Below are 25,569 nucleotides of genomic sequence, written 5' to 3'. Positions count from 1 at the left end.
ACTAATTACAAGACTATTCTTCTGCAGGAAGCATACTTTCTAAAGTGACTTGCAAATCATGATTCTTCATAATTTTTGACTACTCAACTGGATTAGATGCAGGCTTTTGGAGGATAGGTTAATACAATATTAGTTAATATAATATCAGTGTAATATTACAACTCTACTTTTCCAATTAAATCCTTTCATAAAAGCCACTACTGAAATTCTACTCAGGATCTCCACAGTATCTAAATGGTTGTTCAGAGATTAAAGGCCTTCAGAATATAGTTAAAACAATGCCTTACAAACAGACAATAACAGCAAAGTATTTTGTTTACCAACAGACAGGCAAGGAACAATTAATGGACAGGGTTTGCAAAGACGACTGAAGCAAAGTTCAAAAAATACCAAACTCAACCTGATTGGTGAAAATTGAGACTCGAACTTGTACCAACATCAATTCTTCCCTTCTAAAGGCTGGGAACTAATAATGCAAGGTAAGTTGTTTATCTATGTTAATGTAAATATTTAAGAAAAAGAAAAACCATGACATTTCCAGAACTGATATAATATCCTATGCTGTATTTTCACTCTTTCATACCATAGTCAGACCATCATGCTTAATGAGTAATCCCACAGTAAAACACAAGATGACTGAATATGACAACTAAGCTCTATTCACACAGCAGCAGCAGCAGCATGCCTTAGGCTGCACATTCCCTTGCAAAAAGCACATTTACTTCTACCACAAGACAGGTAGTTTCAATACTCTTAAAAAAGAAGATGCTCTTGGGAAAAACTGAAGTGCCTTAAGAAATTGTAATTCACAGAAATACTGTTTCAACAGTCAACCTTGCTCAAGAAGCAGCAGTTTCATTCTGCAACAGCTGATGATTTTTTCAGAGTTATATTTTGAAATGTGATGCACTGCACAGAAACAGATGAACGTAGAGTTGGCACAATTGCATGCATGGTCAAAGACGGATCATTATCTGAAAGCACTGGATGCATGTTTTACGATTTAGCCATCAATGAAAATGGGTATTCTTTCTGTTCGGCGCTGTGCAAGATTCTACTGCCAATATCAGCAAGTAGATCATGAGTAAGAACTAAAATCAGGATCAAAACTTACTGGATTCTGTAGTAAAGAGTTTTCCAGACAAAAGCAAAACCACTAATCACCAACTCTGACTAAGAGCCAAGCATGGGCCTACCTAGCTATTCTCAGTTCTGTCAGCAGCAATGATGAATTTTTCCTTTTTGCTTGATTTTTTCATTCACTGAAGGACTAGAGTATGTATCTGCTACAGGTTGTAGTTCTGGCATAAGTTACTTTCTTTGAGAGCCACTTCCCATCAAGCAGATGAAGACTGACCTGCTAAACATGCAAACCAACTGAAACAAATGGCAAAGATTATGGAATGGTGTTTCTGTACTACAGAAATGGAGAAGTCCTGAACTTCAGGGAACTAGGAAAACAACAACAAAAAAGCCCAAGCCCCTCAGCCTGTTCTCATCAAACAGTCTGACAAGCAGTCTGCAACAGTATGTTTTCATAACTGAAATTTTGCCCTAAACTTGAAGACTGATACATTTTCTCTGTTCTCATTGAAGTGTAACTTTATGTGTATTCTCTGCTCATCTCTAATTCTACACATACCACAGAATAAAGTGTGACGCCCTCCAAGTATTATCTGCTAAAATAATTTTCAAAAATGTTAAAAACAGTAAACAATAGGATCAGTTCTGTCACACACTATCCATTTGCACACTCCAGAAATATTACTTAGCCTGGAAAGGAAAATGTTAGAAAAGGATCTGGTTCAGGTGTATTACCAAAAATACAGACAAACCCAATATCAATTCTTAAAAGTCAAGAAACAGCATCAACTTCTAACAACGGCGAGTCACAAGAACTCCAGTTTTGTTATGGACAACTGAGGATAGACTGAAACTCGTTTTACACGTACCTGAGAGAATAACTTCTCCGAAGCAAAGCCTGCCTAATTTCCACAGCAATACTCAATACTAACTTCTTGTTAACTATTAGTTTCCCTTTGTCAACAGTTCTCAGTCAGAATTCAAAGAGTACTTAGCAACATTTAAAAAACAAAGTATATATGCTACATAATAGTAATGTGTAGACAAGAAAATGCATATTTATTACCTTCCATTTTAAAAACACTACATTCAGGGAGCTTGATTTTCTTGTATTAAACACATTCAGGGCATAACACAAGTTCAGCTATTCCACTCATTTACCAAAGAGCTTCAGTCATGCACCACAGACAAGCTGAGAAACATCCAATAAACCAAAACATTAGAATGCAAACAAACCATCTATTAGCACCACAGCTCTCCTTTAACAGCATGAACTACCACCACACCAGAACTCATTGATTTACCAATGTAGATGCAAACTGCAATGTAACCACTCAGCACAGCAACAAAGAATAGCAGAGAAGGAATTTCAAGACCTCACTTTCTTCCCTCAAAGATCAGGAGAAAAAATTAAATTCACCAGTAAAGCAGCAATTATTTTCAGATTTAAACACCTTGCCTGGTTACAACATTGTTAACACAAGGCATTTGCTTTGAAACCTGAGAGGACAAAAAGAAAGTTTTCATCAGCAAACCTGATGCTGTGCAGAAGAGATATACCAGCATCTAAGAAGAATTTGTATCACTTTCAATAGTGTGGATTGCTATTCGTTTATCTTTTTTAGCAAGTTAAACACATTTTTTTAAAGGAATAGAAGGGTATAATTCTGATCTTTGTTGCTTCTTTTAATGATGTTTCTCTATGAGACAGCAGACTTACGAATGGAATGAAATACTCTGATAGGGATTAGCGTTGATTAAAAGACATAGTTAAGATCAAAATGAATTTTCTAGGCTGCCCTCCAGAGAACTCCGCAGTACCCGTTTTCAAGTTGAGTATTAAAGAAATGTTTATCATACATTACTACCTTGAGTATTTCAGAGCCATCCAAGAAAATGTATACTCACGTAGTAATGGAAATTTGACATAATTGAGAAACTAGGATCCAAAAAGTAATGATCATTCCTGCTCTCCAGGAAGAATGAGAATGGTATAACTCCTAAAGGCCAGCAAAACCTGGGGCCTTAATGGAGTTGTCTATGAGAAGAAGAGCAGATGGTAAACCTAGAAGACAGGACACATTCCAGAATATGAGCACAGCATCTCTTCCAGATAAGAACGATTCTGAGCACTGTCAACATGTGAACACAGACCACATTTAAAAATGTCAAACAAAAACCATGCTATATGGTCCACCAAGAACATTGAGTTTATAGTGAAATTTATTGTTCTGCTTCCTAATACAATAAGCTACAAGGTACATACAGTATAAAACGAGAACGGCCACAAAGCAAAGGTGATAAACATTCTGTGACAGTACAGTGGAGGTAACATTTGTCTAATCCTTCCACTTTATCCCAAAAACAGCAGCTAAAACTACTGGCCCTCCCCCTCCCTCCCCTCCAAAAATATTAAAAAGTAAACTGTCTCTCTCACTTAGGAGCAGCGGGATTCGTTGGTTTTTCTGAGGGCACTGGTTATCTGCCAATATCTCAAGAAAATTGCTGAAACTAAAGTAACAAAGAAAAATTGTGAAGGTGGGAGTGACATGACCCATGCAAGATGCTCATGACACCTTGGTTCACTCCTCAGAGCAAATGGCCTGTAAAGAAAGGAAAAGTTTGTTACACCAAGTGAAACAGCAATTAACCTGGTCAGAGTTAAGATATAGTAAGCAAAATCTCAGCTAGACAGCACTAAGCACACAGCTAAACTACTCTTTTAATGAAAACACAATCTTCCTGTTAAGGTTTGGAGATTGACAGCTGACAATCCTTCTCCTTTTATTTTTAGATGCTGTGCAGGAAGGTGCACATTGACACAGGCACAGCTGACATTATACAAGGCTTCAGATCAAATAGCCTTGTCTGGGAGAACTCTAACAATGACATGAACTGCAATCTCAACTCTTAAAAAAACAAAAAATCACCAAGGCTACAAACATGCAGGAAGACTGAATACTTACCTTAAAGGCACAAAATTCCATTTAACCACTTTTTCATATATACTTGGTGCGGTTGAGGGCTCTCTCAGCAAGATGACCACTTTCATCTGTTATCTTCTCCCAGTCTGTTTGTCCCACAACGAAACCAATAGCCCTTTTCCTGTCCGCATCTTTTTTTTCTTCTAGATCTGCCCACCGCACCTACGGAGAACATACTATCAATACGACAATCTCTTAAGAAATCCTGAGACAATTCTAGGCTTTCCACTGCAGATAAGAGTATAAGAATTCTAATTTGTACTCTTTTTCATTCAAATAGGTAAGTATTAACTTGTTTTCCAATGAGCAAAGATGGAAATGACATCAGTTACATGATTTTAAATTGAACGCTCCAGGTGTTCCATGAAGTAGAAGAAAGGTACTGATGATTAGCCTTTTCCATTTCAATGCTATAGTTCTGAGGGCTAAAGTATAATTACTACAATTATTTCTGTTCAAAGCAATGCTTTCTACAGGAAGAATTATCAAAGATCCATTTAGTGTTTTCATTTTCTGTACAACCTGTCTTTCAATTGCATAGTGGAAACATCTAGAAGACAACTATGAAACTACGGAAAGACAGTGTTAAAGAGCAACTCAGCAATGAATGAGAGGATAAGGGACAGTTTTCTTCTCTATCTTCTGTGACACGTTTCTATTTAAATGTTTCCACTATTTCTTCACTAATTAACTTCTTCATGCATCTTTACGTCTGCAACCATCTCCTCTGTGGTTCTTTATAGTCATGCAGATCACTTGCATTCGTCCTGTTCGAACATGTATAGTCAATCCTTCACCCACAAACCCAGACACCAATGAGAGGGAGTACAACAGGGAGAAGGGAGTGAGGGAGGTGATGATGAAGGGCTATAGTCCAGAAACTCAGCTGAAACACATCTTTGCAAGACAAGAAAAAACAGTAAGCAAAGGAGCTCTTCATTGACATCCTAACCGATTCAGGCTGAATTGTTACCTGGGGACATAGCCTTATCACCTTTCTGCCAGCACCTCCCTATCCCACGCTCTACCTGGACTTCCCCAGACATTCCTGCTAATACGCAACGTCTGCTTTCTTCCACCATCACTTCTTCTGCCAATGGCATAGTATGTCCATTTCTCTCACGTATGCTGTCCAGTACTAGCCATGTTTTCTAAGTGACATTACAGAACAAAACAAAAGCCCAGACACTGACAGTTAACTCAAATTACTTTTAGTGGCAAAAGTCAGTCTTTCTATTCGGAGGGTGGTGGGGGGAAGTATTACCTCTTCTTATTACCTCTCTCTCGTCTTCCTCTATGATTTTTTTCCCTTTTTTTCATAATGGTATTTGAAGATGTAGTATTTTGTGTTCAGAACAGAACTACATATAAAGTGGTTGAAGCCAACTTCTTATACACCATTTCCCAAGCTTTATGCAAGGTATATGCAGGAGGTAATGTCTACAAGACTTAATTGATATAAAACCTACGTAGCTGATATGTTCAAAAAGATTCAGCTGAGGAAAGTAAAAACAGTGTACTGTCTCACTGCCTACTTATTACAAAACCTGACAAAAGAATAGCTTAATAAAATCATCATCTTGTCTTGGAATCTGCACTGTATATCACACTATCGCATCACAAAACATACAGCAGAAGAAAAGGACTCTGTGGGTTGCTCTGAAACAAAGTGCATCATCTCCACCAGCAAGAAACGGGACATGATTCTATTCTCAATCTCAAAAGCCATGCTATACATAGTTAATCTTTATCACCTACAGTTCCTCACTTCGTTATAATTAACCTGTTTACCTCTGGAAGACCCTACTCTAAAGAATATTCTCTTACAGAATCTAATGGAACAGCAAAATGAAAAGTGAGTCAGTGAAACTGCCATATTCATAGACACTGAATGACTTGATACAAACTCTTTTACACAGAGACTGTTAAATGCTCATATACAGACAGAAAGTCACTTGAAAATTTATTACCCTTTTCTTTCCCGGTTCAGAAGCACGTGTATCATAGTCATCTGGAAGCTGTAGATAATCTTCCATTCTGCTGGCAATTGCTTCCCAGTCACGTTTCCTTTTAGTGCCAGTCCGCAAACCATCCAGCTTGTCTGAGAACAAACACAGAGCCTCAGAGTTAAAGGAGAATTTTTTTCTATTATTCACACAAACAAGACGAGAGCGGAAAAATTTTGAAAAGAATGAGCAGCAGAACTTGTACATCCAGCTTGTCTTGACAGGTGGAATGATGAGAGTTGAAATAAACTAGAGAAGACTCAACATCATTTTCAAGTTTTATTGTTCTTTCACATTAACTGTGTGGCAATAACGCTCAGTCTTGTTATTTGTATGAGGGAGAAAAGTTTGCTCTTCTGGATGTTCATACTATATGGAGTTTGTCCTTACAGGTACAGTATAGCCACCAGTAGCTAGGAACCACCAGAGACCCGCCTTTCTGTATTTGAACACAATACTAAAGCTGCAGCGTTCTTCCCAAATTTGGGGTTTAATACTGTGTCAAACATGGCATACATGCAGTATCAGGGAACGAGACATGATCATATAATTTAAAGCATCAAAGACAAGTTTTTGAGATACTGTTTCTGCTAAACAAAAAGGTCCTTGGAAACCCTGATTCCCAACCCTTTCTTTTTCTCTCCCCACAAGGAAAACACATTCAGAAAACCCTCCAGGACTGGAAAAAAAAAAATCTCAGAAGCTTTTGTTTCATGGTGTAAGACATCAGTCATGAATATTTCAGCAGTACTTTTGTCCAACAGTCATCATTTTTTTCTTTTTCTTATTGAACCAATAAGGCGTGAGGAGAAACAATTCCATTCCTATGTTCTAAAATTTTGTTCCTCTTTGGACACTTATTTTCAGTGAAAAAAACAACACCTTCTTGAAATTATGTGGCAAACTGCTTTTGCAAAGGAGATGAAGTATTCATTGTAAGATTACGAACCACAAAGCATGAAAATGAAAAACAGCTTTACAAGTCAAAGGAAATCCTAATACTTCTGTTGAGGTATGCTACCATTTTATAAGTCAACAATTGAAGTATACGCAGAAGGAATATGAAGCTTGGCAGTTATATTCCATAAACCATTTCCATTGATGTCAGTAACATTGTTTCAGAAGTCACTGATGTAATTAAATTGACCCACAAAAGGCCTCAGAAATAAACCAAATACGAGGCAGCATATTTTCTGGAGAGCAGAAGAGGGTGTTCGAAGGCATGTATTTAAAGAAGCTCAGTTCACAGATGAGTTTTTTTTACTTAATATGGGAGAGAGAAGAGCAACAACGGAGAGAATGTGAAGCAATGGTGATGTACACATGCTAGTATCATTTAAATGCCATAAATGAATGAAGTAATTTCTTCCTCATCCAACTCAAATTTTTAAAGACTCCACTTGGCCTCATTTCCCTGGAACAGATACAGAATTTCTTCTAAGAAAACATTTTAATCTCCTTCTGCCTTTTGAAAAAGCCAACATTTAAGAAAACTGTGCAGAATATTTGTGTCTGTTACATGATATCTTGTTACACGATTCAGTTAGGTTCTTCTTTTGCTCTAAGTTAAATCTGCCAAATTTGAAGCTTGATCTCCACAGAAAGACGGCACTCCCTCTAGAAGAGAAAATTGATTTATACAATATTCCTCCGTTACTCCAGCACACAATGTCCTTGCACGATTCCTCAGTATTACTCTCAGATCAATCAGCGTAGATCATTGGTAGCATGAGGGTTTCAAGAAAAAAAAAATCACATTGAAAAGAAGAGCAACGAATGCATTGAGGAGCATCAAGGAACACGAAGAACTGAAAATTCAGGAGCTCTCTATTGACAAGTATCTGTATACAGACACATTCCTGTTGGAAGGCAACATGTTATGATGCAAGCTCATCTCATTACCAATGTGGAAGAATGAGTTCAGTCTCCCACTCCCTGCTGAACACAGACCAGTTGAAAACATCATCAAGAAATGCGTAACATCAATAGAGGAGTTCAGAAGGCATTCAGAGTATGAGGTTCCCCTCTGTTCCTTTTCGTCCCTGCTACAAAGAATTTATTTTAATGTTATCTCCTTGCGTGTCTGAAGTTGGTTTGCCTTTCCAGAGGGATCTGCTTCCATCCATACTATCGTGGTTCAAGGTACATGTGCCATGCAGTAGATACTACAGAAATGTCAAAAGCCTACCACAAAGCATTATTTCAGGATATTCTTTTCTGAAAATGAGACAAGGTGTCATTTTGTAACAATGGCGCTTGTGAACATTTATGGCAGATGATTATTTAGTGTTAAACTATGAAACACCATTTTACCATTTTACCATTTTAATTTTAAACACAGTAGCATTCCTGAAAACCCACAGAACTTAAAAACTCACCTTTAGAATTTTAATAATAAAGCATCTGAAAGTAATAGACTTAATTAGCTCCTTCAAAAACTAAATGAACCAATCAGCCAAATTTTTGCCCTTCTTATACAAAAGCCACACTCTTATGTAAAACGTTATTTACATTCTAGAGCAAATTTTACAATGATATCAAAACTTCAGCTATGCCAGAGCTCGTTTCTCCTCTTCTGAAAGTTTGTAGAACTCACCACTGAGCCGCACTTTGAAACAGAGTATTGCACTAAACACTTCAAATATATTAAAATCTTAAAAATGAGTCCGTTTCTGTAAATTTAAATACAAGAGCCTGTGTGCACTATGTACTCAGATAGACCACCGATTAGACTTTAGAATAAAAATGTAGCTGTGTACTCACAACACATAAGGAAACAATATACCACACATACTCAGAGGAATGCATCACTCCTGCCAAAGTAAATCTGAACTAAAGCAAGAGCTCTGGGGCATACAGTATGGCGACTGTCGCAAGTCAGCGTTGCAGCTAAAGAACTCAAACTTTTCAGACCTTCCCTGAGGCTTATTACAATCAGTAAGATCTCATTGTGCTTTCCTGTAAAGCACAATGTAAAGACGCTGTAAAGCACCATGTAAAGCACTGTAAAGACGTCTACTCAGAAAGAAAACAAAAAAAGCAAAACAAGATTTACAGTGTTGTTTTTGGATTCTGCACTTACATCACTTCTGCAAATGTGTGCCCCCTGGGACTAATGCAATAAACCTAATGGGTAGGCCAGCTCCTAGGAAATAACTCAATTTTGGAATAACAAATGCATACCACAGTTTACATGCCGTTCAGGAAATAATTTTAATTGGTCATCTACAACAAAGTCTTATTGTGCATTAAATACAATAATTCTTACTCACAGACTGCAACTGCTTATAAAGCATATCTTGAGCTAAAAGTTGTTTGCCCTTGCAGAGCAATTTTTCAGAGAAACAACACTCATTACATCAGAATTCTTAGCTTTTTTAAAATGTACGTTCTGTCAGAATTTACTTCTAATCTATAGTTCTATAATTTATAAAAATGAATCTAGAAGGTAGTTATAAAAGTAAAATTGTGAACACAGATCAGATTTAATTCAAAGACCTTCTCAGCACCAGTATCTGTGTCTTGCAGCATGCTAACATCCAGTTTGTTAATGGAGTTTGTTTGTTAAAGGATTATTGCACAGCCTTGCAAGTAACTTTAGCATAAAATCGACTCTGCTGCTTGCGCCCCATTTTACATGTAAGTGGAGATCATGTAAAAATCCTGCGTTTAATATTATGGAGTTTTCATATGGAAAAGCAACACACTGTTGCTATTCGTTAGTGGTATTTGGTCATGAGAGAGGTAAATTTTGAAAGCTATCTGTAAATTTCTGCTGTAAATGTCTCCACATTGCTAGAAACTACACATAAAAAAATAAAAATTTTTAGATCACACTTTGGATTCCTGTGATATTTGTAAAATGCAAGGGATGACTTAAGATTCACCGTATGCAGCGCATACACATCTGTTCCTACCACTCAGTATTTAAACAAGTCTATATTATTTGGAATACAACACAATGTATCAGAGCATTCTTCAACAATGCAGTTTTCCAGTACTATGATTTCATACATAACTGGAAAAAAAAAATCATCATAAACTTAAGAAATTATCTTAATATATTAAAGCAATCAACTCTTATAACAAAAACACAGACCAATCCTCAACTGATTTTGTCTAACTGCCTGTTTGATACGTCTAGATTATCGAATACCAAGCTCTGCCAGTTGTACTGCAGGTGCCACAATGTAAATATAGTCCACCAATATTTAAATGACTTAAAAGAGCACACAGCAGCAGCAGAGATCGTGCAGCTAAGCAGTTAACAGCAAAAGATGAAAGGCTGCTTTAAGTAAGCCAGAACCTCTAATGCTATTTCTATGGTGCCATCGTGATTTCGGTTATTGGAAAGTAAAGATACACAGGGCTGCACCACACATGCAGAAGTAAACCTCAAAATGTTAAGACATGCTGCATCCCATTCAGCTATTTGTTACTTCTCATAGACATGACAGAAAGGAGCAGTTTTATGCAGATTGCATTGATAAAATCTTCACTTAGAACCATTACTGTTCAGTAAAAAAAACCCACAAAACCCCCCCCAAATTGATCATAATGACTAGAAACCTCTTTCCATGTGTTCACCATCCACCACAGCCATGGTGCACGCATTCCAGCCTGAAAGTCGCTTTTGCCTTTGACCGAATCCTAATATTAGCACTTACGTCTAACCCAACCAGCAGCACTAATCAGAACAAAAAGCGCAGCAAAAATAGTGCGTTTGTGCTCCTGGAAAGTCCATTTTGCATCCTACTAAGAAGAATTCTAGTACTCTTCTAGAACTGAAAAGCGTAAGGAACTTTAACTTTTCGATACCTAAGTTGTTGAAAAGACACAATGAGGCCTAATCATTCAGAACCAACTTCAAAGCATGGCACTACTTTGTCCTCACACATGTCAATTTTGAAGAGTGAGAAACATTTTCAACGTAGTTAGCTACTAGGCATGTCTCCCAGAAAGTAAGAAGTTACTGACGACATTCATTCAGTATGAACAAGAATGCAGTGCAATATAAGTTGACTCTTTGTTTTTTATAATATGAAAGAGATGAATAAAGAATAGAAATACTGTTTTTTTAAAAATTTTAAAACAAAGTACTTCCCTTGAACAGATGGAGGAACAATTAATGAGTATTTAAAACAGCAATGGTTAAAGTCGTAACTCCCTTGCCTCTGCAGAGACAAATTTCTTTTCTGTATAGATGTGTTTGCAGTTTCAGACATGTGCAAGAGATCAATACATTTATTTGTCTTTGGTAAGGAGGCACAGTAAAAACGAAAATTCAGGTTTTGCAAACATCATCAGATACCAACTAAAAGAAACAGGAAAAAATAAATACCCACCTAGCTTTGCCTCAGAAGTGTCCATCTCCCATTTGCTTTTCGGAATGTAACCCTAAATCATACACAGAGAGAAGCTCGGAGGGTTAGAGAGAGACACACATGCATATCACTTTTGAACTGGAAACAGCATTATAATGGGAGTTTAAGGTATTTCTTTTTGTAAGTCACAATTCTTGTTATCAGATGAAGGAAATAAATTACTCAGTATTTCAGAACTTCTGCATCCACTTCCCATTCAGTGATTTTAGCAGCCCTTGCAAATCATTACAAGAGTGCTGCCCTCTGCAAACACAGAACTCCGGAACAAGTCTAACAGACAGCAATGGCGCTGTGTGCACAGTTACTGTATTATCCCTGGTGGCAAAGTTATTGCAACACAACTTACGAGGCATAAAGAATATTCAAAGCTTTACAAATACAAATGAAAAGTTCCTGTAGTCATAAGATTTTAAGAATATATTCCCAGATTTACTACACACAACTTTCACTTAATAATCCTTTTGAAGTGATATATTAAATTCTTGTACGAGTGGTTAGTCCACAACTAAACAAAATTATTTTTTTAATTTAAATGAGAGCATCTGCTGAATCGCTAAGATTTAATTACTATTTTTCATTTTAAAGTAACTTTCTTAGTTCAATAATTACTTTAAAACACTTTTTTCCTACAAATAATGTCATCACACGTTTTATATGTAATGATCATTAACCAGTTTATTCCCTGTAAATGAGCATAATGATATTAAATTTGGCAAAAAGGTATTTATTTTAGATATGTTCTTGTTATCTTTTCATTTTATACTATTCCACAAGTAAATTCTTACTAAGCAACTCCTTATAACTCATTTCAGCTGTTCAGATTTGGTATGAAACTACTTATGTTTGTCTGCAGTCACATAAAAAGCTCAATGTAATGAAATGAAACCCCTGTGAGAATTTCTTTATTTTAAGAATGATTTTTAATAGAGACGGAAAAGAACTACTCTAAAAGATTTCAACAAAAAACCAAACCATCCACAGACCAGTTTTATTACACTAACTGATTTCCCGCTCTATTTATAGGTTGCTTCCACTGTGGTAAACATATACATGTATTTGTTAGTGCTAAGGGTTACTAAATCAGAGTGTGCTATTCCAGAGAGCTACACTGCTTTTGGTTATGTTCAGCATTGCTCTTCCAAAATCCTTGAAAGACCTTTTCTCTATCAAGCATGTATCACTGACTTGAGATTATCAGATCTCTGTATTTTATTGGTTTTAATCAAGTCTTTAATTAATACAAACTGAGACAGCTTGTGCTGCAATATTTCCTTGTAACAAATAAATAAACTTAATATATATATGTATATTTATACTTTTAAACCAAGTTGCACATTAAAATTTGCTCAGAAAGTTTACACCACAGCTAGAGGCCTGTATTGAACAAAGTGATGTGTGACATACTGGTGAGAACACCAAGTTAAATGCATCAATAATTCATACCATCAAGCACAGAAAAGCAAGAATTGTCTGAATGCTACAAACAACCCTATGGGAGTTGATAATAGCAACAAAACAGTGACTTTGATGGTGTGAAATGGCCTATTGTGTGCTGAATCTCTACAATATCCCGGTCCTCAGATAGGGTAAGAAAAGATTCAGACTTCATCCTTCGGTACAAGACAGTTGGATATTTCAAGGACATCTGCCAGATAGCAGGAGCTTCAGACCTCTCTTTTTCCACAGGATTAAAGGCAGCAAAACGAACTGAAGAACCCTTACCAACTGCTCTCAAGAAGACAACAGATACCAAATACAGTGTACTGTTCCAGCTTTCTGTCTGACATACCTCTGTCTGAGATTAGCCATGTGACCAAATAGCAGAGATTACATACAGTGGATAATTTCTTGCTTTGTTTCATCTCTTGAGTATCTGAATAGAAAACGTTCTTATATGTTGATTATTTTTAGTTATTAATAATTTGCGTAGTTTTCACCACCAAGCTTTCTCCTTGTCTTATAAAGGAAAGGCCTATTGTTATGTGCTGTACATTAGGACACTCCCCAGCACCCAAAAATACTCACATACACACACACGTTTATGCACAGATGTCTCAAAAGCTAAAGACAACTTTATCTTCTAGATATAGCTCATTTCCAACAAATGAGACTAGCAGCCATATTCCTGTAAACATGGATGCATCTTTGAAATGTTCTAACCACACTTTATGCAGTCTCATACTCTGTGCCAAAGAATAACTTAGTAAAGAGAATAAATGAGTCATGCTGCAAAAAACAGATGTTTATTAAAATCCACTCTTCCTAAGCTTTGTGTTTTTTATTCTGTATTTGAACTGCTTTCTAAACTGCCACTCCTGAGGAATAGTAAATTTCCATCACAAATAAAGGACTTTGTTCATCTCAGACATTTTTAGTTACTTCCTGTTTATTGGAGTTTAACTGCTTGGTTGTGGGAACCAGGGTTTGACACATTCAACTTATCGAGCACTGACCAGCTGCGGCTCCAACACATACCAAGAAGTTACATTAGGAAGCCTTCCATAGCCTTTTAAATACATACCTAAAAACGTCAGCCCTCAGGGCAATTCTCTAACCTTCATTTATCCAAGACACCTAATCCCTCATCTTGGAAATACCTACTGACAAAGTCAGCGAGCCTTGGCAGAGAAAGCATTCTTCTTCATAACTGTTGTGACATACTGTGACAGTTGAGAAGAGTTCTTTAGACATGTGAAAGGAAATAAACTAAATTCATCTTTGACCATTCTTCAAATCCCTCCACTTAGTGGATTATTCTTAGATAATCTGGGAGACAGCGCCACAGTGTACTGCAATTTATAAATGTCTCTAAGAGGCATGTTGCCACGTTCCACTAAAAATGGTGTTTGCGGCATATACTCACACATTCTTGAATTCAGTTACCAGTAATATGATTTAACATTAAAATTGCCCTAGAAACATTTAAGGAACAAATGACTAGAAACGTGTGTATTAAGATTGCAGTACTAAGAATGGCAATGGGTTGGCATTTATAAGACTGAGATTCTTCCTCAGACACGTTAACAAACATTTTGTTAGAGATGGCTGATGTGTTTCCTACCAGTTCACTTTCTTCCTCCTCTGCTGTATCCTTCTTGACTTCTTCTTTCTGGTCTTCAATATTTGCATCAAAATCCTCCATCTCCACCTGTTCCAAAGCACAAGCACAGACTTACAGGCACTGCTTGACTTCTAAGGACTATCTTTTTAGCAAAGCAGAAGATTTCAAGTTCAAACAGAAGAGGAAAGAACGGGTTCATCTTGGAAAGTATGATGATGCAATATACATATATGAATACTGGCTTCATTTTGGCTTCCCTCAGAAGCAGGTTCACTTCTAGCTACAGAGTGCCAAACTGCGTGGGGAAAGGACCAATTGTTTATTCTGTTCCTTCACATGCATTCTTTGTGCTGCCAGTACCTCTAACAGTAAGATACTCCTCTTGCTTCCCAGACAATCATATTTCAAAATTTGAAATCTCAGAAAAAGATCTTAAACTTGCCATTTACACATCTGTCATGGTTTGATGTGGAGGGGGTGGGGGTTCTAGTGGCAGGAGAGGGGCTTTGCTCCCTGTGACCTCCCTGGTTTTGGAACCGGGTCAGACCTGGGGCAGGGGAAAAGGGTGTAAAGACTCCTCCTCCTTTAAGAAAGAAGCAGCAGTAACAGCACGGAATGAACTGACCTGCACTCCCCCAGTCCCTGCCCCCTGCGCTGCTGGGGGGAGGAGGTAGAGCCGGGAGGAAAAGGAAAGGGGGGGGAAGGTGTCGGTTTTAAGATCTGGTTTTGTTTCTTTCTATCCTCTCAAGTAACCGGTTTTATTTCCCTTTATCCTTTTAAGTAACCATTAATAAACTGTTTTGCTTTGAGAAAGCCCAGTCTGTTTTGCCCAGGACCATGGTTGGTGGGTGCTCCCTCTGTTCTTGTCTCAACCTTCAGTTCCTTTAAATTTTTTTTTTTTTTTTCTCCTCTCTACTTTACTGGAGAAGGAGAGACTGTGTGAGTTTTAGTTGCTGGATCAGCCTAAAACCACGACATCATCACTGGAGTAGCACTCGCTGCACAGAACATCTCTGTCAAGCCTTTAACTTTTATATATTTAAATATATGACAGTGAAGAATAACCACCACAGAGATTAACATAATAAAGAAAATGATTGCTTTAAGACATGCATCTAACCCTGCCCACCTAACGGAATACTTTCTGGATCCATATCTCTAATGGGAATTCATGTGTATACTGTGGAATACCTAAAACTCTCCAAGTACATACACTTCTTCATACCAGTAGGAAAACCTTGATGCACACAGAGTAAATCCCAAATCTGCCCCTCTCTGAGTCTGCTTGAGAGCTGAGCCTTTTGCTGTTCTCTTAAAGATTACTAACTTTCTGATACGAAGAATTTGGAGATTCAGAAATAATCTGCTGACCTCATGACAAACTACGAAGACTAAACTCTTCTCCCTGCTTCAGCAGTTTCTATGGCCATGGCAAGAGCTGGTCTGACAGCAACATGCAGCTATGGTACATTCATGATGATTATACAATTAATATACTAACTTATTCCCAGAGTTCCTGAAACATCTGCCAAAGAAGAATGCAACAATACAGAAAGCTGACACACCAAAGATGCATGTCACGGCAAACTGCAAATGGAATAAAAAGGTAGCATACTTCTACAGCAAGTGTAATCTTCTGCTATGTGTTATTTATTTCTTCATTCTCTCAAAGCAGGGACCAAAAGAAATTCAAATTTGTTTATTTACTTATTTATTTTATCAAACTACTTCCTCAAATTATGTCCCGATTAATCCTGTAACCTGAATAAGTGCTGAGTTTCATCTGAGAGAGTAAAGATCCTCTTCAATTGGTACTCAACAGTTGCAAAGAGCAAAGTGGCTTCAACTCTTGCTTAAATATGCCTAAGTCTGGGCTCCAAAAAGGTCACAAAAAGCAATGTGTACCTTCATGTTTGAGTAATTGATAAGAATAATGGAATACACTTGTTTTGCACAGTGATTCTGGAGCTACAGTGCCAAGTATAACTGCCCTGTTGTGACTATACTGAAAATATAAAGCAGAGAAAGGTATGTTCACATCTACATAATTTGCAATTTCAACAGCACAGAGATTCTCACCTCTTCGATAGCAGCATCCTGCAACAGAGAACGAATGTCCAGGCGCATCATATGACGTGGTGCTGCCTCCCAGTGATCAGACATCTAACAAAAAACAAATGAAAATGAAGCGCCTGTAAAAACACAACAGATTGGGTTTCTGATGACAAACAAGATGTATTTGTACTTAAGAAGAGTAATTTCAATCAATCCCATGAAATAACTACCAGCTTTTCTTAGAGGAAAAGCATAAGCATTACGTAGTCTAGAAGAGGTCAATAGTTCTCCAACAACAGCAGGCCTGAAAGCACAATGAAACCTATCATTAATCCTGTGACTCCAGATATATACAGTTACCCTGCTGATTTCCTTTAGTTTGCGTCCATGAATATTCCTCTTGGAACATGTCTGGTTATCTGCACTCATTTCAGCTAAGTACACCTAGAAAGAGAAAGACAATATTAAATATTGTAAATAATTTTTTAGAGTTCTTTTTCTACCTGGTGATACACTCTGCAGTTGTACATTCTAAGAAAGGTAAATTTGCAACTGTAGACCACAGCATTTTTCCTCAATGTGGAAGGGATTTTGCATTCAAAAGTTTAGAAATACCAGCATACATGTGCTAGCAGGTTCAAATGGTTTTTAGGCTCCATTACCTCAAAACCCTTGGTTTTTGCAGCACTCCAAAACTGTTCAAAATGTCGCACTCTATCATTGATAGCATCAAGGATAATGAAGGGGAAGAAGCCATCATCCAAGGTCTTTTTGAAAGTTTTAAACATGCTGGTACGATAGGTCTCTTCCATATCAGCTTCATATTCATACTCCATCACCTTTATCAAGGACAAAAGCATTTAAGAAAGAGGACATCTATTAAATTGCTGATGTTCAACTGCTGAATGTCATGACCACAAAGTACACTGGTAAGAGAAATATATCTTCCAGGTCAACTTTTAAGAATTTGTCCATTCTGCCCTTAAGTTATATTGACTTGTTTCGAAAAACAGTCTACAGATCTCTGCACTCTTCCACAGACTGACGTTCTGATCGCCACTGTGTTGTTCCAGAATGCCTTGTTTCTTTGTTAAGATAAGCAACTGAACTGAAAGTACCTTCTTTTTCACTTTTTTCCCTGTATCTGGGTCTCTCTCTTCTTTTTCCACTTCAGTGATAAAATAGTCATCCAGACTGAGCACTCTTGGTGCAGGTCCTCCACACTCTACTTCCTTATCCTGGGAAGAAAGCAAAAGGAAAACGTATACTCTTGCTGTAAAAATTCCATTCCACTTTTGGCAAACAGCAGTTCCCTGGTCTATATTCAAAACAAGAAGAGAGCAGAATCCCTCATGTTTGCTAATAGTGGAGGGGATCCACATGCCATATGAAGACACGGAACATGAAACAACAACAGATTGGAATTCCAGGCAAACGGAAAGAAAACAGCAGAGGAAGCACATGTAAAAGACAAGAAGCACTACACAGTGAGCGGTGGTTTACATACCCTGATGAGTTTTGCTACATGTGTCTTTCCACTGCCAGGCAATCCTCTCATTATGATTACAATCTGAAACAGAGATCTCGTAAGAAGATAGGATGCTGAACTACATTTAACAGAATCTCTTTTGTAAAAAATTTCTTCAAGAAAATTATTTGGTCTAGGCTCAGGCTTTTGCATATCGCCAAGCAAAGCCAGTACCATGCCTCAACTGCCTATTTTACAAACTAGGTTGTGAGGAATGGTAACACTTCCACAGAGTAAGAGTCTATGACGTTAATCTCAGCAGCTTATACGGCATAAGATGCTATAGATGTGGTTCGGGTAAAATTAACTGAATGAAACTTGTCTAAATGTTTTATAGCCTGAATCTTGTTTGTTCTTACTTTATATGGTGCATTGCCAAATCTCTGACACTGTGTAAAGTCAAGTCTTTCCTCTGATACATCAAAAACCCAAGGGAAGATCTCAGAAGACTCTGAAATACATTAACATTATCCACTAATAGGAATTTCATCTTAGCATTCCCAGGAAGTTTGTATCTCCTACGGACTCCTAATAGCTATGCTACAACACTCTAGACATTTGCAAAGGAACCAAGAGAATTTCCAGAGCTTCCTCAAATGTAGGCTTGTTCCCAACATATTACACTCATGAGCATTTTATCTGAATACAGACCTCAAAAAAACTGATGGTTGCTTTCAGAATACACACTCACCCTCTCTGGCCTGCTATCCCGTCCTGGTGGTTTCAAAATATCATCTACATTTTTAGATTCTGGCTTCCTCTCCACTCGTGGAGCAGGTGGTGGCTGACGGGGTATTGATGGAGCAGAAATAGGAATTCTTTCCTCAGGGTAATTTCTACGATCACCTTCAAATTCCAGTGTTTGGACAGAAGAATTTTCTTAGTTCAGTAAAATAAAAAAATTAAGATGTTCATACCCAGCCGAGGTGATTTAAACAGATCTTCATTATTTTAGAACAAATTCACAGATTTGTCCCCAAAACAATTCAAGTTTCTAATCTTGAATCTACTGCATACAAAGACATTTTTAGCAGAGTATGTCACTGCTGCATTCCTGACCTCATGAACACTGAGAAACAAAACTACATAACACCACCCAAATACATTTTCCTAAATTACATATTCTGAACAAAGAAATACTGCAAATCAATTCATCATCTTCTAATTAATCATCATCTCTGTGAGTCCATATTTTTCATAATTTTCTAGCTTTGCTTCAAGATTGAGAAACTCTACCTCCAAACATAGAAGGCCCATGATCATATGCTGGACGATCTGTCTTTCGTTCGTATGGTGGTCTTTCAAAACCACCCCGCCTGGAAGAGGGATGGTCTTTCTTGTCACGGTACGACTGAGTCCTTGAAGGTGTTGTAGGAAGAACCCTGCCAAAAGAGTATTTTGCATATTTCTAGAATTTCTACTACAGATTCCAGAGAGAAATGAACATGTACCTCCCAGGCAAAACGGATGGCCTGATAGGCCATACAGCCTGAATTACATTGATTTCAATAGCGTCCTGGGACCACGTACCTATCGTCTCGGGGATGTCGCTCTTTTTCAAACCTCTCTCGTTCATAGTCCACAGAACCACGGTCTCTGTGCAATTCCCGCTCTCTCTTGAAATCCCGATGATCTGTATTGGAATTACCTTGACGCTCAAAATAAGGCTCACGATCTCTTTCTCTGTTGTAACGACTAGGGTGCTCTGAAAGAAGAAACCCATGGCAATCCAAACTATTAAGACATATTCTGAATTTTTTATTATCTTTGAAGGAAAAACAGCAAATGAGAATGCAAGAAAAGTATATAGAAACATATGATGTGAGGGCTAGAATGGACTTAATCAGCCACTGAATCTCTTTTCCAAACTGTAAGAGACAACCATGCTACGCAATCCTACTTAAAGCTACAAGACTGAATTTTTCAAGCGCCTAGCTCATTGACTGCATTACTCCTCTTGACAATATAGACTGCTAATCTCATGGGCCTCTGAAGAAAATAAAGTGGTTTGAGCTTAAACAAGACTTACTGAGTGTAAAATATGCTTTTAGTGCCTTACAACTTTTCTTAAGAGTTAACTAACTGTCTGAGTTAGCCAAGTGTGCCCTACCTTTTTGAAACATTTGTCTCTCTGGTAGAGGTTCCGGACGCAGGGTTACTCTCTCGCCATATGGAATCTGTTCCACTTTACTGGTGGTTATATCTGGTTAAAAATAATAATAAAAAAAAAAAAGATCTTAAAATACCCCTCTTCGGTTTCCTTTCCTCTGTCATGAAAAGCAACCAGTCAATGGCATTAAAAGTGACTGGAATAACTTACCAAAATTTCTTTTAATAGATAATGCAAAAAAGAGCTATACATAAATACACAACACCATGGTTTTGAAAGTCTGAAGCAGGTTTGTGTGCGTAAGTATGCATACCACTATCTTAAGAATGGGACTTCCGCCTTTTCAGATGAGTTCAGGCAGCAGGCACAGTCAGAAGATTATAAACATTAAAATGCTCTGAGGGTTTCAACAACTCACAGAACTACTGCAATGTCAAGAACGTTAACAGAAATGCTCACTTTAGACTCCTAACTGACAATTTTTCTAACAGCTTTTAGTAAAACATCTACTCAATGGAATTGATATGGCTTCAGTTCACGTTATCGCACCTTAGAGAGAGAAAAACTGCTCTTTCAACAACAATGCACAATTTAAGAACTTCTTTACGACATGATTTCACTCCTGTTAAAAACTAAGAATGAGGGAAATTAATTCTATTAAAAAAATAGTGTTGAATTTCAGCTTTGATAAGCTCAATACTAAAAATCAGAGCCCTTCACTGTTTGTGTTAAATGCCTGTTTAGGATGCATGCCCTTCAGAAGTAGGACTTTGTCTCCCTCCCTGTCTAGAGGGTTCCTCACACTCATCACGCAGTATATTAACAAAGCAAACACCAGCCACATTCTGGTTTAAGTTAGTAAGTCACACCTAAGAATTGTAACCATCCAAAGTACCTTCTAGCACAGTTATTTCCATACTTGGCTATAAAGGGATTAAGGGAAAGTGTCAGTGTCAATCTAAATCTAACACATTGACATGATTACATCAGTTGGTGTCAGAAGCAGATGTTTCACCACCATTCATTTCACATGAAATAGCCCATTATTACAGCACTGAAAAAAAACACTAAACTCAAGGCCGGAGGTTACAGACTTCTTAAAACTGCGTTGCTTAACACTAGATCACAATGTACACAGCCTACAGGTCAACTGCAGAACATCTACAGCATGCTTTGTGTGGCACATTCCTTTAGAAAGAAGCTAGGATGGCTAATTAGCTCTCTGTTACAGATCAAATAAATACACTGTAAGACTCACCTCGCCCATGGCCATAATCCACAGTTTGCTGAATTACAGGTGCTTTAGGAACTGGTGGAATAACTGGAGGAAGGGACACTGGTACAGCTGATGGAACAGAGGTGTGAACAGCAGGTACTTTCACAGGCGAGGAGACAGGCGGAGGCATCATTGACTCCTGTTTACACAACTCGTACTTCATATTTGCTCCTTTATCCTCATTTGTGTCCCAGAGTCCGTGGAAAGAATCCTCATCCCAGCGTTCCTGTTCCACAGTAGAAGGTGATGGTTTTAAAGACTGACCATGACTTGGGGTTGTAGTTGGAGTAGAAACTGGAGCATGTGGCCTTGTCATAGGTGTAGCAGGCCTTGTCAGTGGGGCACTTGGTCTTGTCACAGGGGTGGGCTGTCTGAACAACACGGGAGGCTTTATAATAACAGCAGGAGAAGGTTTAATAGCCTGGGCTTCTACTGGTGCCTCTGAAGATAGCTGAGAAGAGACCTAGATGCAGAAAGCACTTTTAATGTAGATCTGTAAACTAACCTTCTCTCATCCTCTGTAAGTCAGTAAGCACAATGGCAACCAGTAATCAAATCATCAGCATTTTCTAGTACCTCCATCAAGGTGCTACAGGTAGGAGGACAATATTTCAAGAACTGGTGGCCTGAATTAATTGGGTGTTTTCTCCTTCAAAATAACCTTACCAATTTAAGCTCCAGTAGGCCTATCTCTGTTCAAAAGTGCCTACAGTTTTATTCCCAAAGACTCCTGCTGTCTGCAAAGATTCCTGCTGTCTGTGAGGAGGCTGAAAAAGTCTGAAAGTAGGGCAGCTTGGTGAGGCAGAAAAGGATTGATAAGGTTAGCTTCTTTCTGGAGGTCACCGGAAAAATTCCCAGAGAGCAGAAACACCTGTAAACCCCTTAATGAAATCAACATCAGATCAACATAAGAAATAGGGAGGTCTTGCCCAGTGGAAAACCAAACCAAAACAAAAAAAACACCCTTCAGGAACCAACCATCCCCACAGAACCCCACACGCTGTGTCACAAGAATCTTTTCAGCATCACAGCAGATGCCAAGTCACAGGCAGCCTTATTAGCAACATGCAACAAAATTTGCAGAATGGTTGTAGACACAAAGCTGAACTTTGTAGTAACAGTTCAAAGTCACAGTAGAAATCTGAAGGCAGGAATCACAAGACAGACGAGCTGTTGGAATATCTCTAGGCAGATGGGTGAAGGATACAAAATATCAAAGTTGAGTAAAGTCACTTCCTAAAGGCATCAACATACCTGCAGTTCTTGGTAGCAAATCTGTTTCATTATTTTACTGCAAATAAGGAATAGGTCACCTAGGCAAAAAGAAAACTTGCAGTGCCTCATTTGCTGCATAACACTTCTCTGGAGGGAGGGATAAACAAAGATTGGTCTGGCTAAATACCAGACCCAGAGGTCATTAACGGCTAAATTTATTGGTACCAGTATCTTCAGGCATAAGACGTGATGAAGACTAAAGACTGCGCATCGACTCAGGTATCTCCTCCAACATACATTTAACAAAATTGTTTTATTTGTTCTAGGAAGGATTTACAAACCTGAGTTAACATGTCTGCAGAAGTTCAGTTGGTTTCTGACCAGGTATGAATTATGAAAAAAACAAATATAAGCAGCTGAGAAGAGTTCCCAAAATCAACTACAAGATTAAGCAGCAGAGGAATAACTTGCATCACAACAGGACATGAAGTCATGGAAGTACACGTGTGAGCTTCCAAGCACTTTATGATATTTCAGAGGGTAATGAGAATTCCCAATAAAGACAGCAAACAGAAAGCTAATGTCCACTCTACATTGAAATATCTCAGTTTCTGACGGACTTACCAAATTTCTCTAACTTCAGAAAGGAGAGAGCTCACAGAAGAAAAAGCTGAGCAAGATGTCAGAACTTAGGCAAGGAACAGGAGGATCTTCTCATGAGCCTTAAGCCTGTTTCGGAAGAGCTCACCTCCTCTTGCACATCATCCCACAGCAATCTAGGCTGTTGAACCTCATGTACTACTGTCCCCAGTGGGCCATGCTCAGAAGACATGGTGGACTGAATGAATAGAAAAGGCTTTGGAATATCTAAAGAAACCAAGAAGTTGCTTTGCCTCAACAGAAGATTGATGAGGAGGTGAGGGTTGCTGGTGAGGCATTCCACAGAGAAGTTTGACCATCAGAGCGTAGAACTGATCTGACATACACACTAATAGCAATTAATACCACGTTATTAAGTTAACATAAGATGAATTTACCTGAAAGGCACCTGGCCTTGTGCTTGTGTTCTGTGATCTTGGAGAGTCCTGTGTGGAAATGTCAGGTTTAAACTCTTTCAACTTCTGTAGCTGTTCTTTTTGCTCTCTGCATATGAATCACAAGAAAGCGTTATCAGTCTGTAGCTTAAATGAAAAATTAAAGAAATCAACACTCATGGTGAAAACCACATATTACACTAGCATCGGAGGCCAAGTCCAAAGAAGAAAAGGACACAGTAGGCTTTCTATGGACAATTCAGTGGAGGTATTCAGTGTATTAGCTGCATCCTTCTTTGATCACAAATTTCCCCTGAGGCATGCAGTTATGCTTTGTGCTTGGCTAGAACCACTACACTTCGACAGTGAAGTGCAAAACTGGATTTTTTAGCTTCTGCCAACACCTGCAAACAAGACGACGACTGGAAATACATGCGTTAAGTGCTCTCAGTGACTTGCTCTGTTTACACACTAACAGGACTGAGGCCAACAATGCAAAACAGAAACTGCAATATTTAAAAAACAAACAGTGACTTTAACTTTTGTTTCCGTGCTTTATATATCAAAATGCTATTTAGTATATGACCAATACATAGTCTATGGAGCAGAGACCAGAACCAGCAGCAGAACAACCACTGGATTATAAAGTTCTATTCAGCATGATTTCCTTTCCTTTCAGTTTTTGTTAGCATTTTTTTTAATCTATGTTTTTTTATTGTGAATAACTCTTTGTTCATATTAATTGTGTGTATTAAAGCAGCTCCCAATGAAAAACTAAGAAAGGGATCCCTCTGTACTAGGCACAACAGACGCCATCCTGACTAGCAACCCATCTGTTCAGCGTCCAGAGCAAGAGGAACTTGGCTCACAGAAAGGGATGCCAAGTGCTGCATTAGTACAAAGAGTAAACTGAGCAATTGCAAGCACTTATGTCTTCTTCACACCTGGCTTAGGAAAATTACACCAGATGACAAATACAGAACAGCACGCGGCTCAGAGAGGGCTGCTTTATACACAATAAAAGCAAAGCCAGATGAAGGCTTTATCATTGGAGATGAATGCAGTTATGCACCACACTACTGGTATAACTCTTGGCTCCAAAAAAAAAAAAAAAATCATAAACAGTCTCCTTAAAGTTGTTCTTTCTGTTCAGACTGGTATCAACTGCTTATAAGAACCTGATGAGAAGCATTAGTGTAACTAATTTTAAGATTATCCTCATATTCAATTAGTAATCAGTATCAGAAGTATCAGGTTTATATTTCCCCTTTTCACTGGCTTAGAAAGAGGTATATGTATCTACTTTCTTACATAAAACATTTTAGTTCCTACGTTTAAATATTTCAGCCCTAATAAATTATTCATTTAAGCAGTGATTCCCAAGCTATGGTCCTTAAACTTAAGTCCACTGGGTTGCAGCTAGTCACATTAAACAGCAAAACATATGCCTGGCAACCTGAGACAACGGGAAAGCCAGGAAGCTGAAAATGATCTACTGCTCTAAACTTTTGGCAGATGTTGCTTTATAACACAGATTTCACAGTTACTAACACCTGTTGAATTGCAGTGAAAGATTAAATCATTCAGAATAAAAGTTCTTTCTTCTTTAAAAATTATTTTTATTTTCTTTTGGCATGCAACTAAGGCTTTCCATATGGGACAGATGCTTAGCAATCTTGTGAGTCTGAAAAAAGAGCTTCAAGAAAAGTGCAAAACGTCTCTGTGTCTTTTGACATGGTTTAATGTAAATGAAATAATGATAACCAAGCATTAATTGTTTGAAATAATGAAAATGAAATAATGATAATCAAACATTAATTTTTATTGTCCATT

At 37.9% G+C, this 25,569-nt stretch overlaps 1 protein-coding gene across 1 annotated transcript in view; it reads right to left on the bottom strand.

Moving 5' to 3' along the window:
- Positions 1-3,288: 3,288 nt before the first annotated feature.
- The window catches only part of YLPM1 (YLP motif containing 1), a 39,595-nt gene continuing 17,314 nt past the window's right edge, over positions 3,289-25,569 (bottom strand). The window contains exons 6-21 of the mRNA XM_086612631.1: positions 23,740-23,845; positions 21,470-21,950; positions 20,212-20,304; positions 19,632-19,806; positions 19,338-19,483; positions 18,793-18,980; positions 18,081-18,143; positions 17,692-17,811; positions 17,236-17,412; positions 16,934-17,017; positions 16,598-16,681; positions 14,519-14,605; positions 11,419-11,470; positions 6,038-6,168; positions 4,050-4,229; positions 3,289-3,686 (exon numbers count right to left, since the gene is read on the bottom strand). Of these exons, the coding sequence (XP_086468757.1) occupies positions 4,083-4,229; positions 6,038-6,168; positions 11,419-11,470; positions 14,519-14,605; positions 16,598-16,681; positions 16,934-17,017; positions 17,236-17,412; positions 17,692-17,811; positions 18,081-18,143; positions 18,793-18,980; positions 19,338-19,483; positions 19,632-19,806; positions 20,212-20,304; positions 21,470-21,950; positions 23,740-23,845 (2,134 nt within the window). The 3' untranslated portion in view covers positions 3,289-3,686; positions 4,050-4,082. The remainder of the gene's footprint in view (positions 3,687-4,049; positions 4,230-6,037; positions 6,169-11,418; positions 11,471-14,518; positions 14,606-16,597; positions 16,682-16,933; positions 17,018-17,235; positions 17,413-17,691; positions 17,812-18,080; positions 18,144-18,792; positions 18,981-19,337; positions 19,484-19,631; positions 19,807-20,211; positions 20,305-21,469; positions 21,951-23,739; positions 23,846-25,569) is intronic.

The sequence above is a fragment of the Tauraco erythrolophus genome, chromosome 6 (genome assembly GCF_009769465.1).
Source record: "Tauraco erythrolophus isolate bTauEry1 chromosome 6, bTauEry1.pri, whole genome shotgun sequence".
In the NCBI taxonomy this organism is placed as follows: Eukaryota; Metazoa; Chordata; class Aves; order Musophagiformes; family Musophagidae; genus Tauraco; species Tauraco erythrolophus.
The sequence above is the reverse complement of the archived record's forward strand: the minus strand, read 5'-3'. Positions and strand labels throughout refer to the sequence as shown.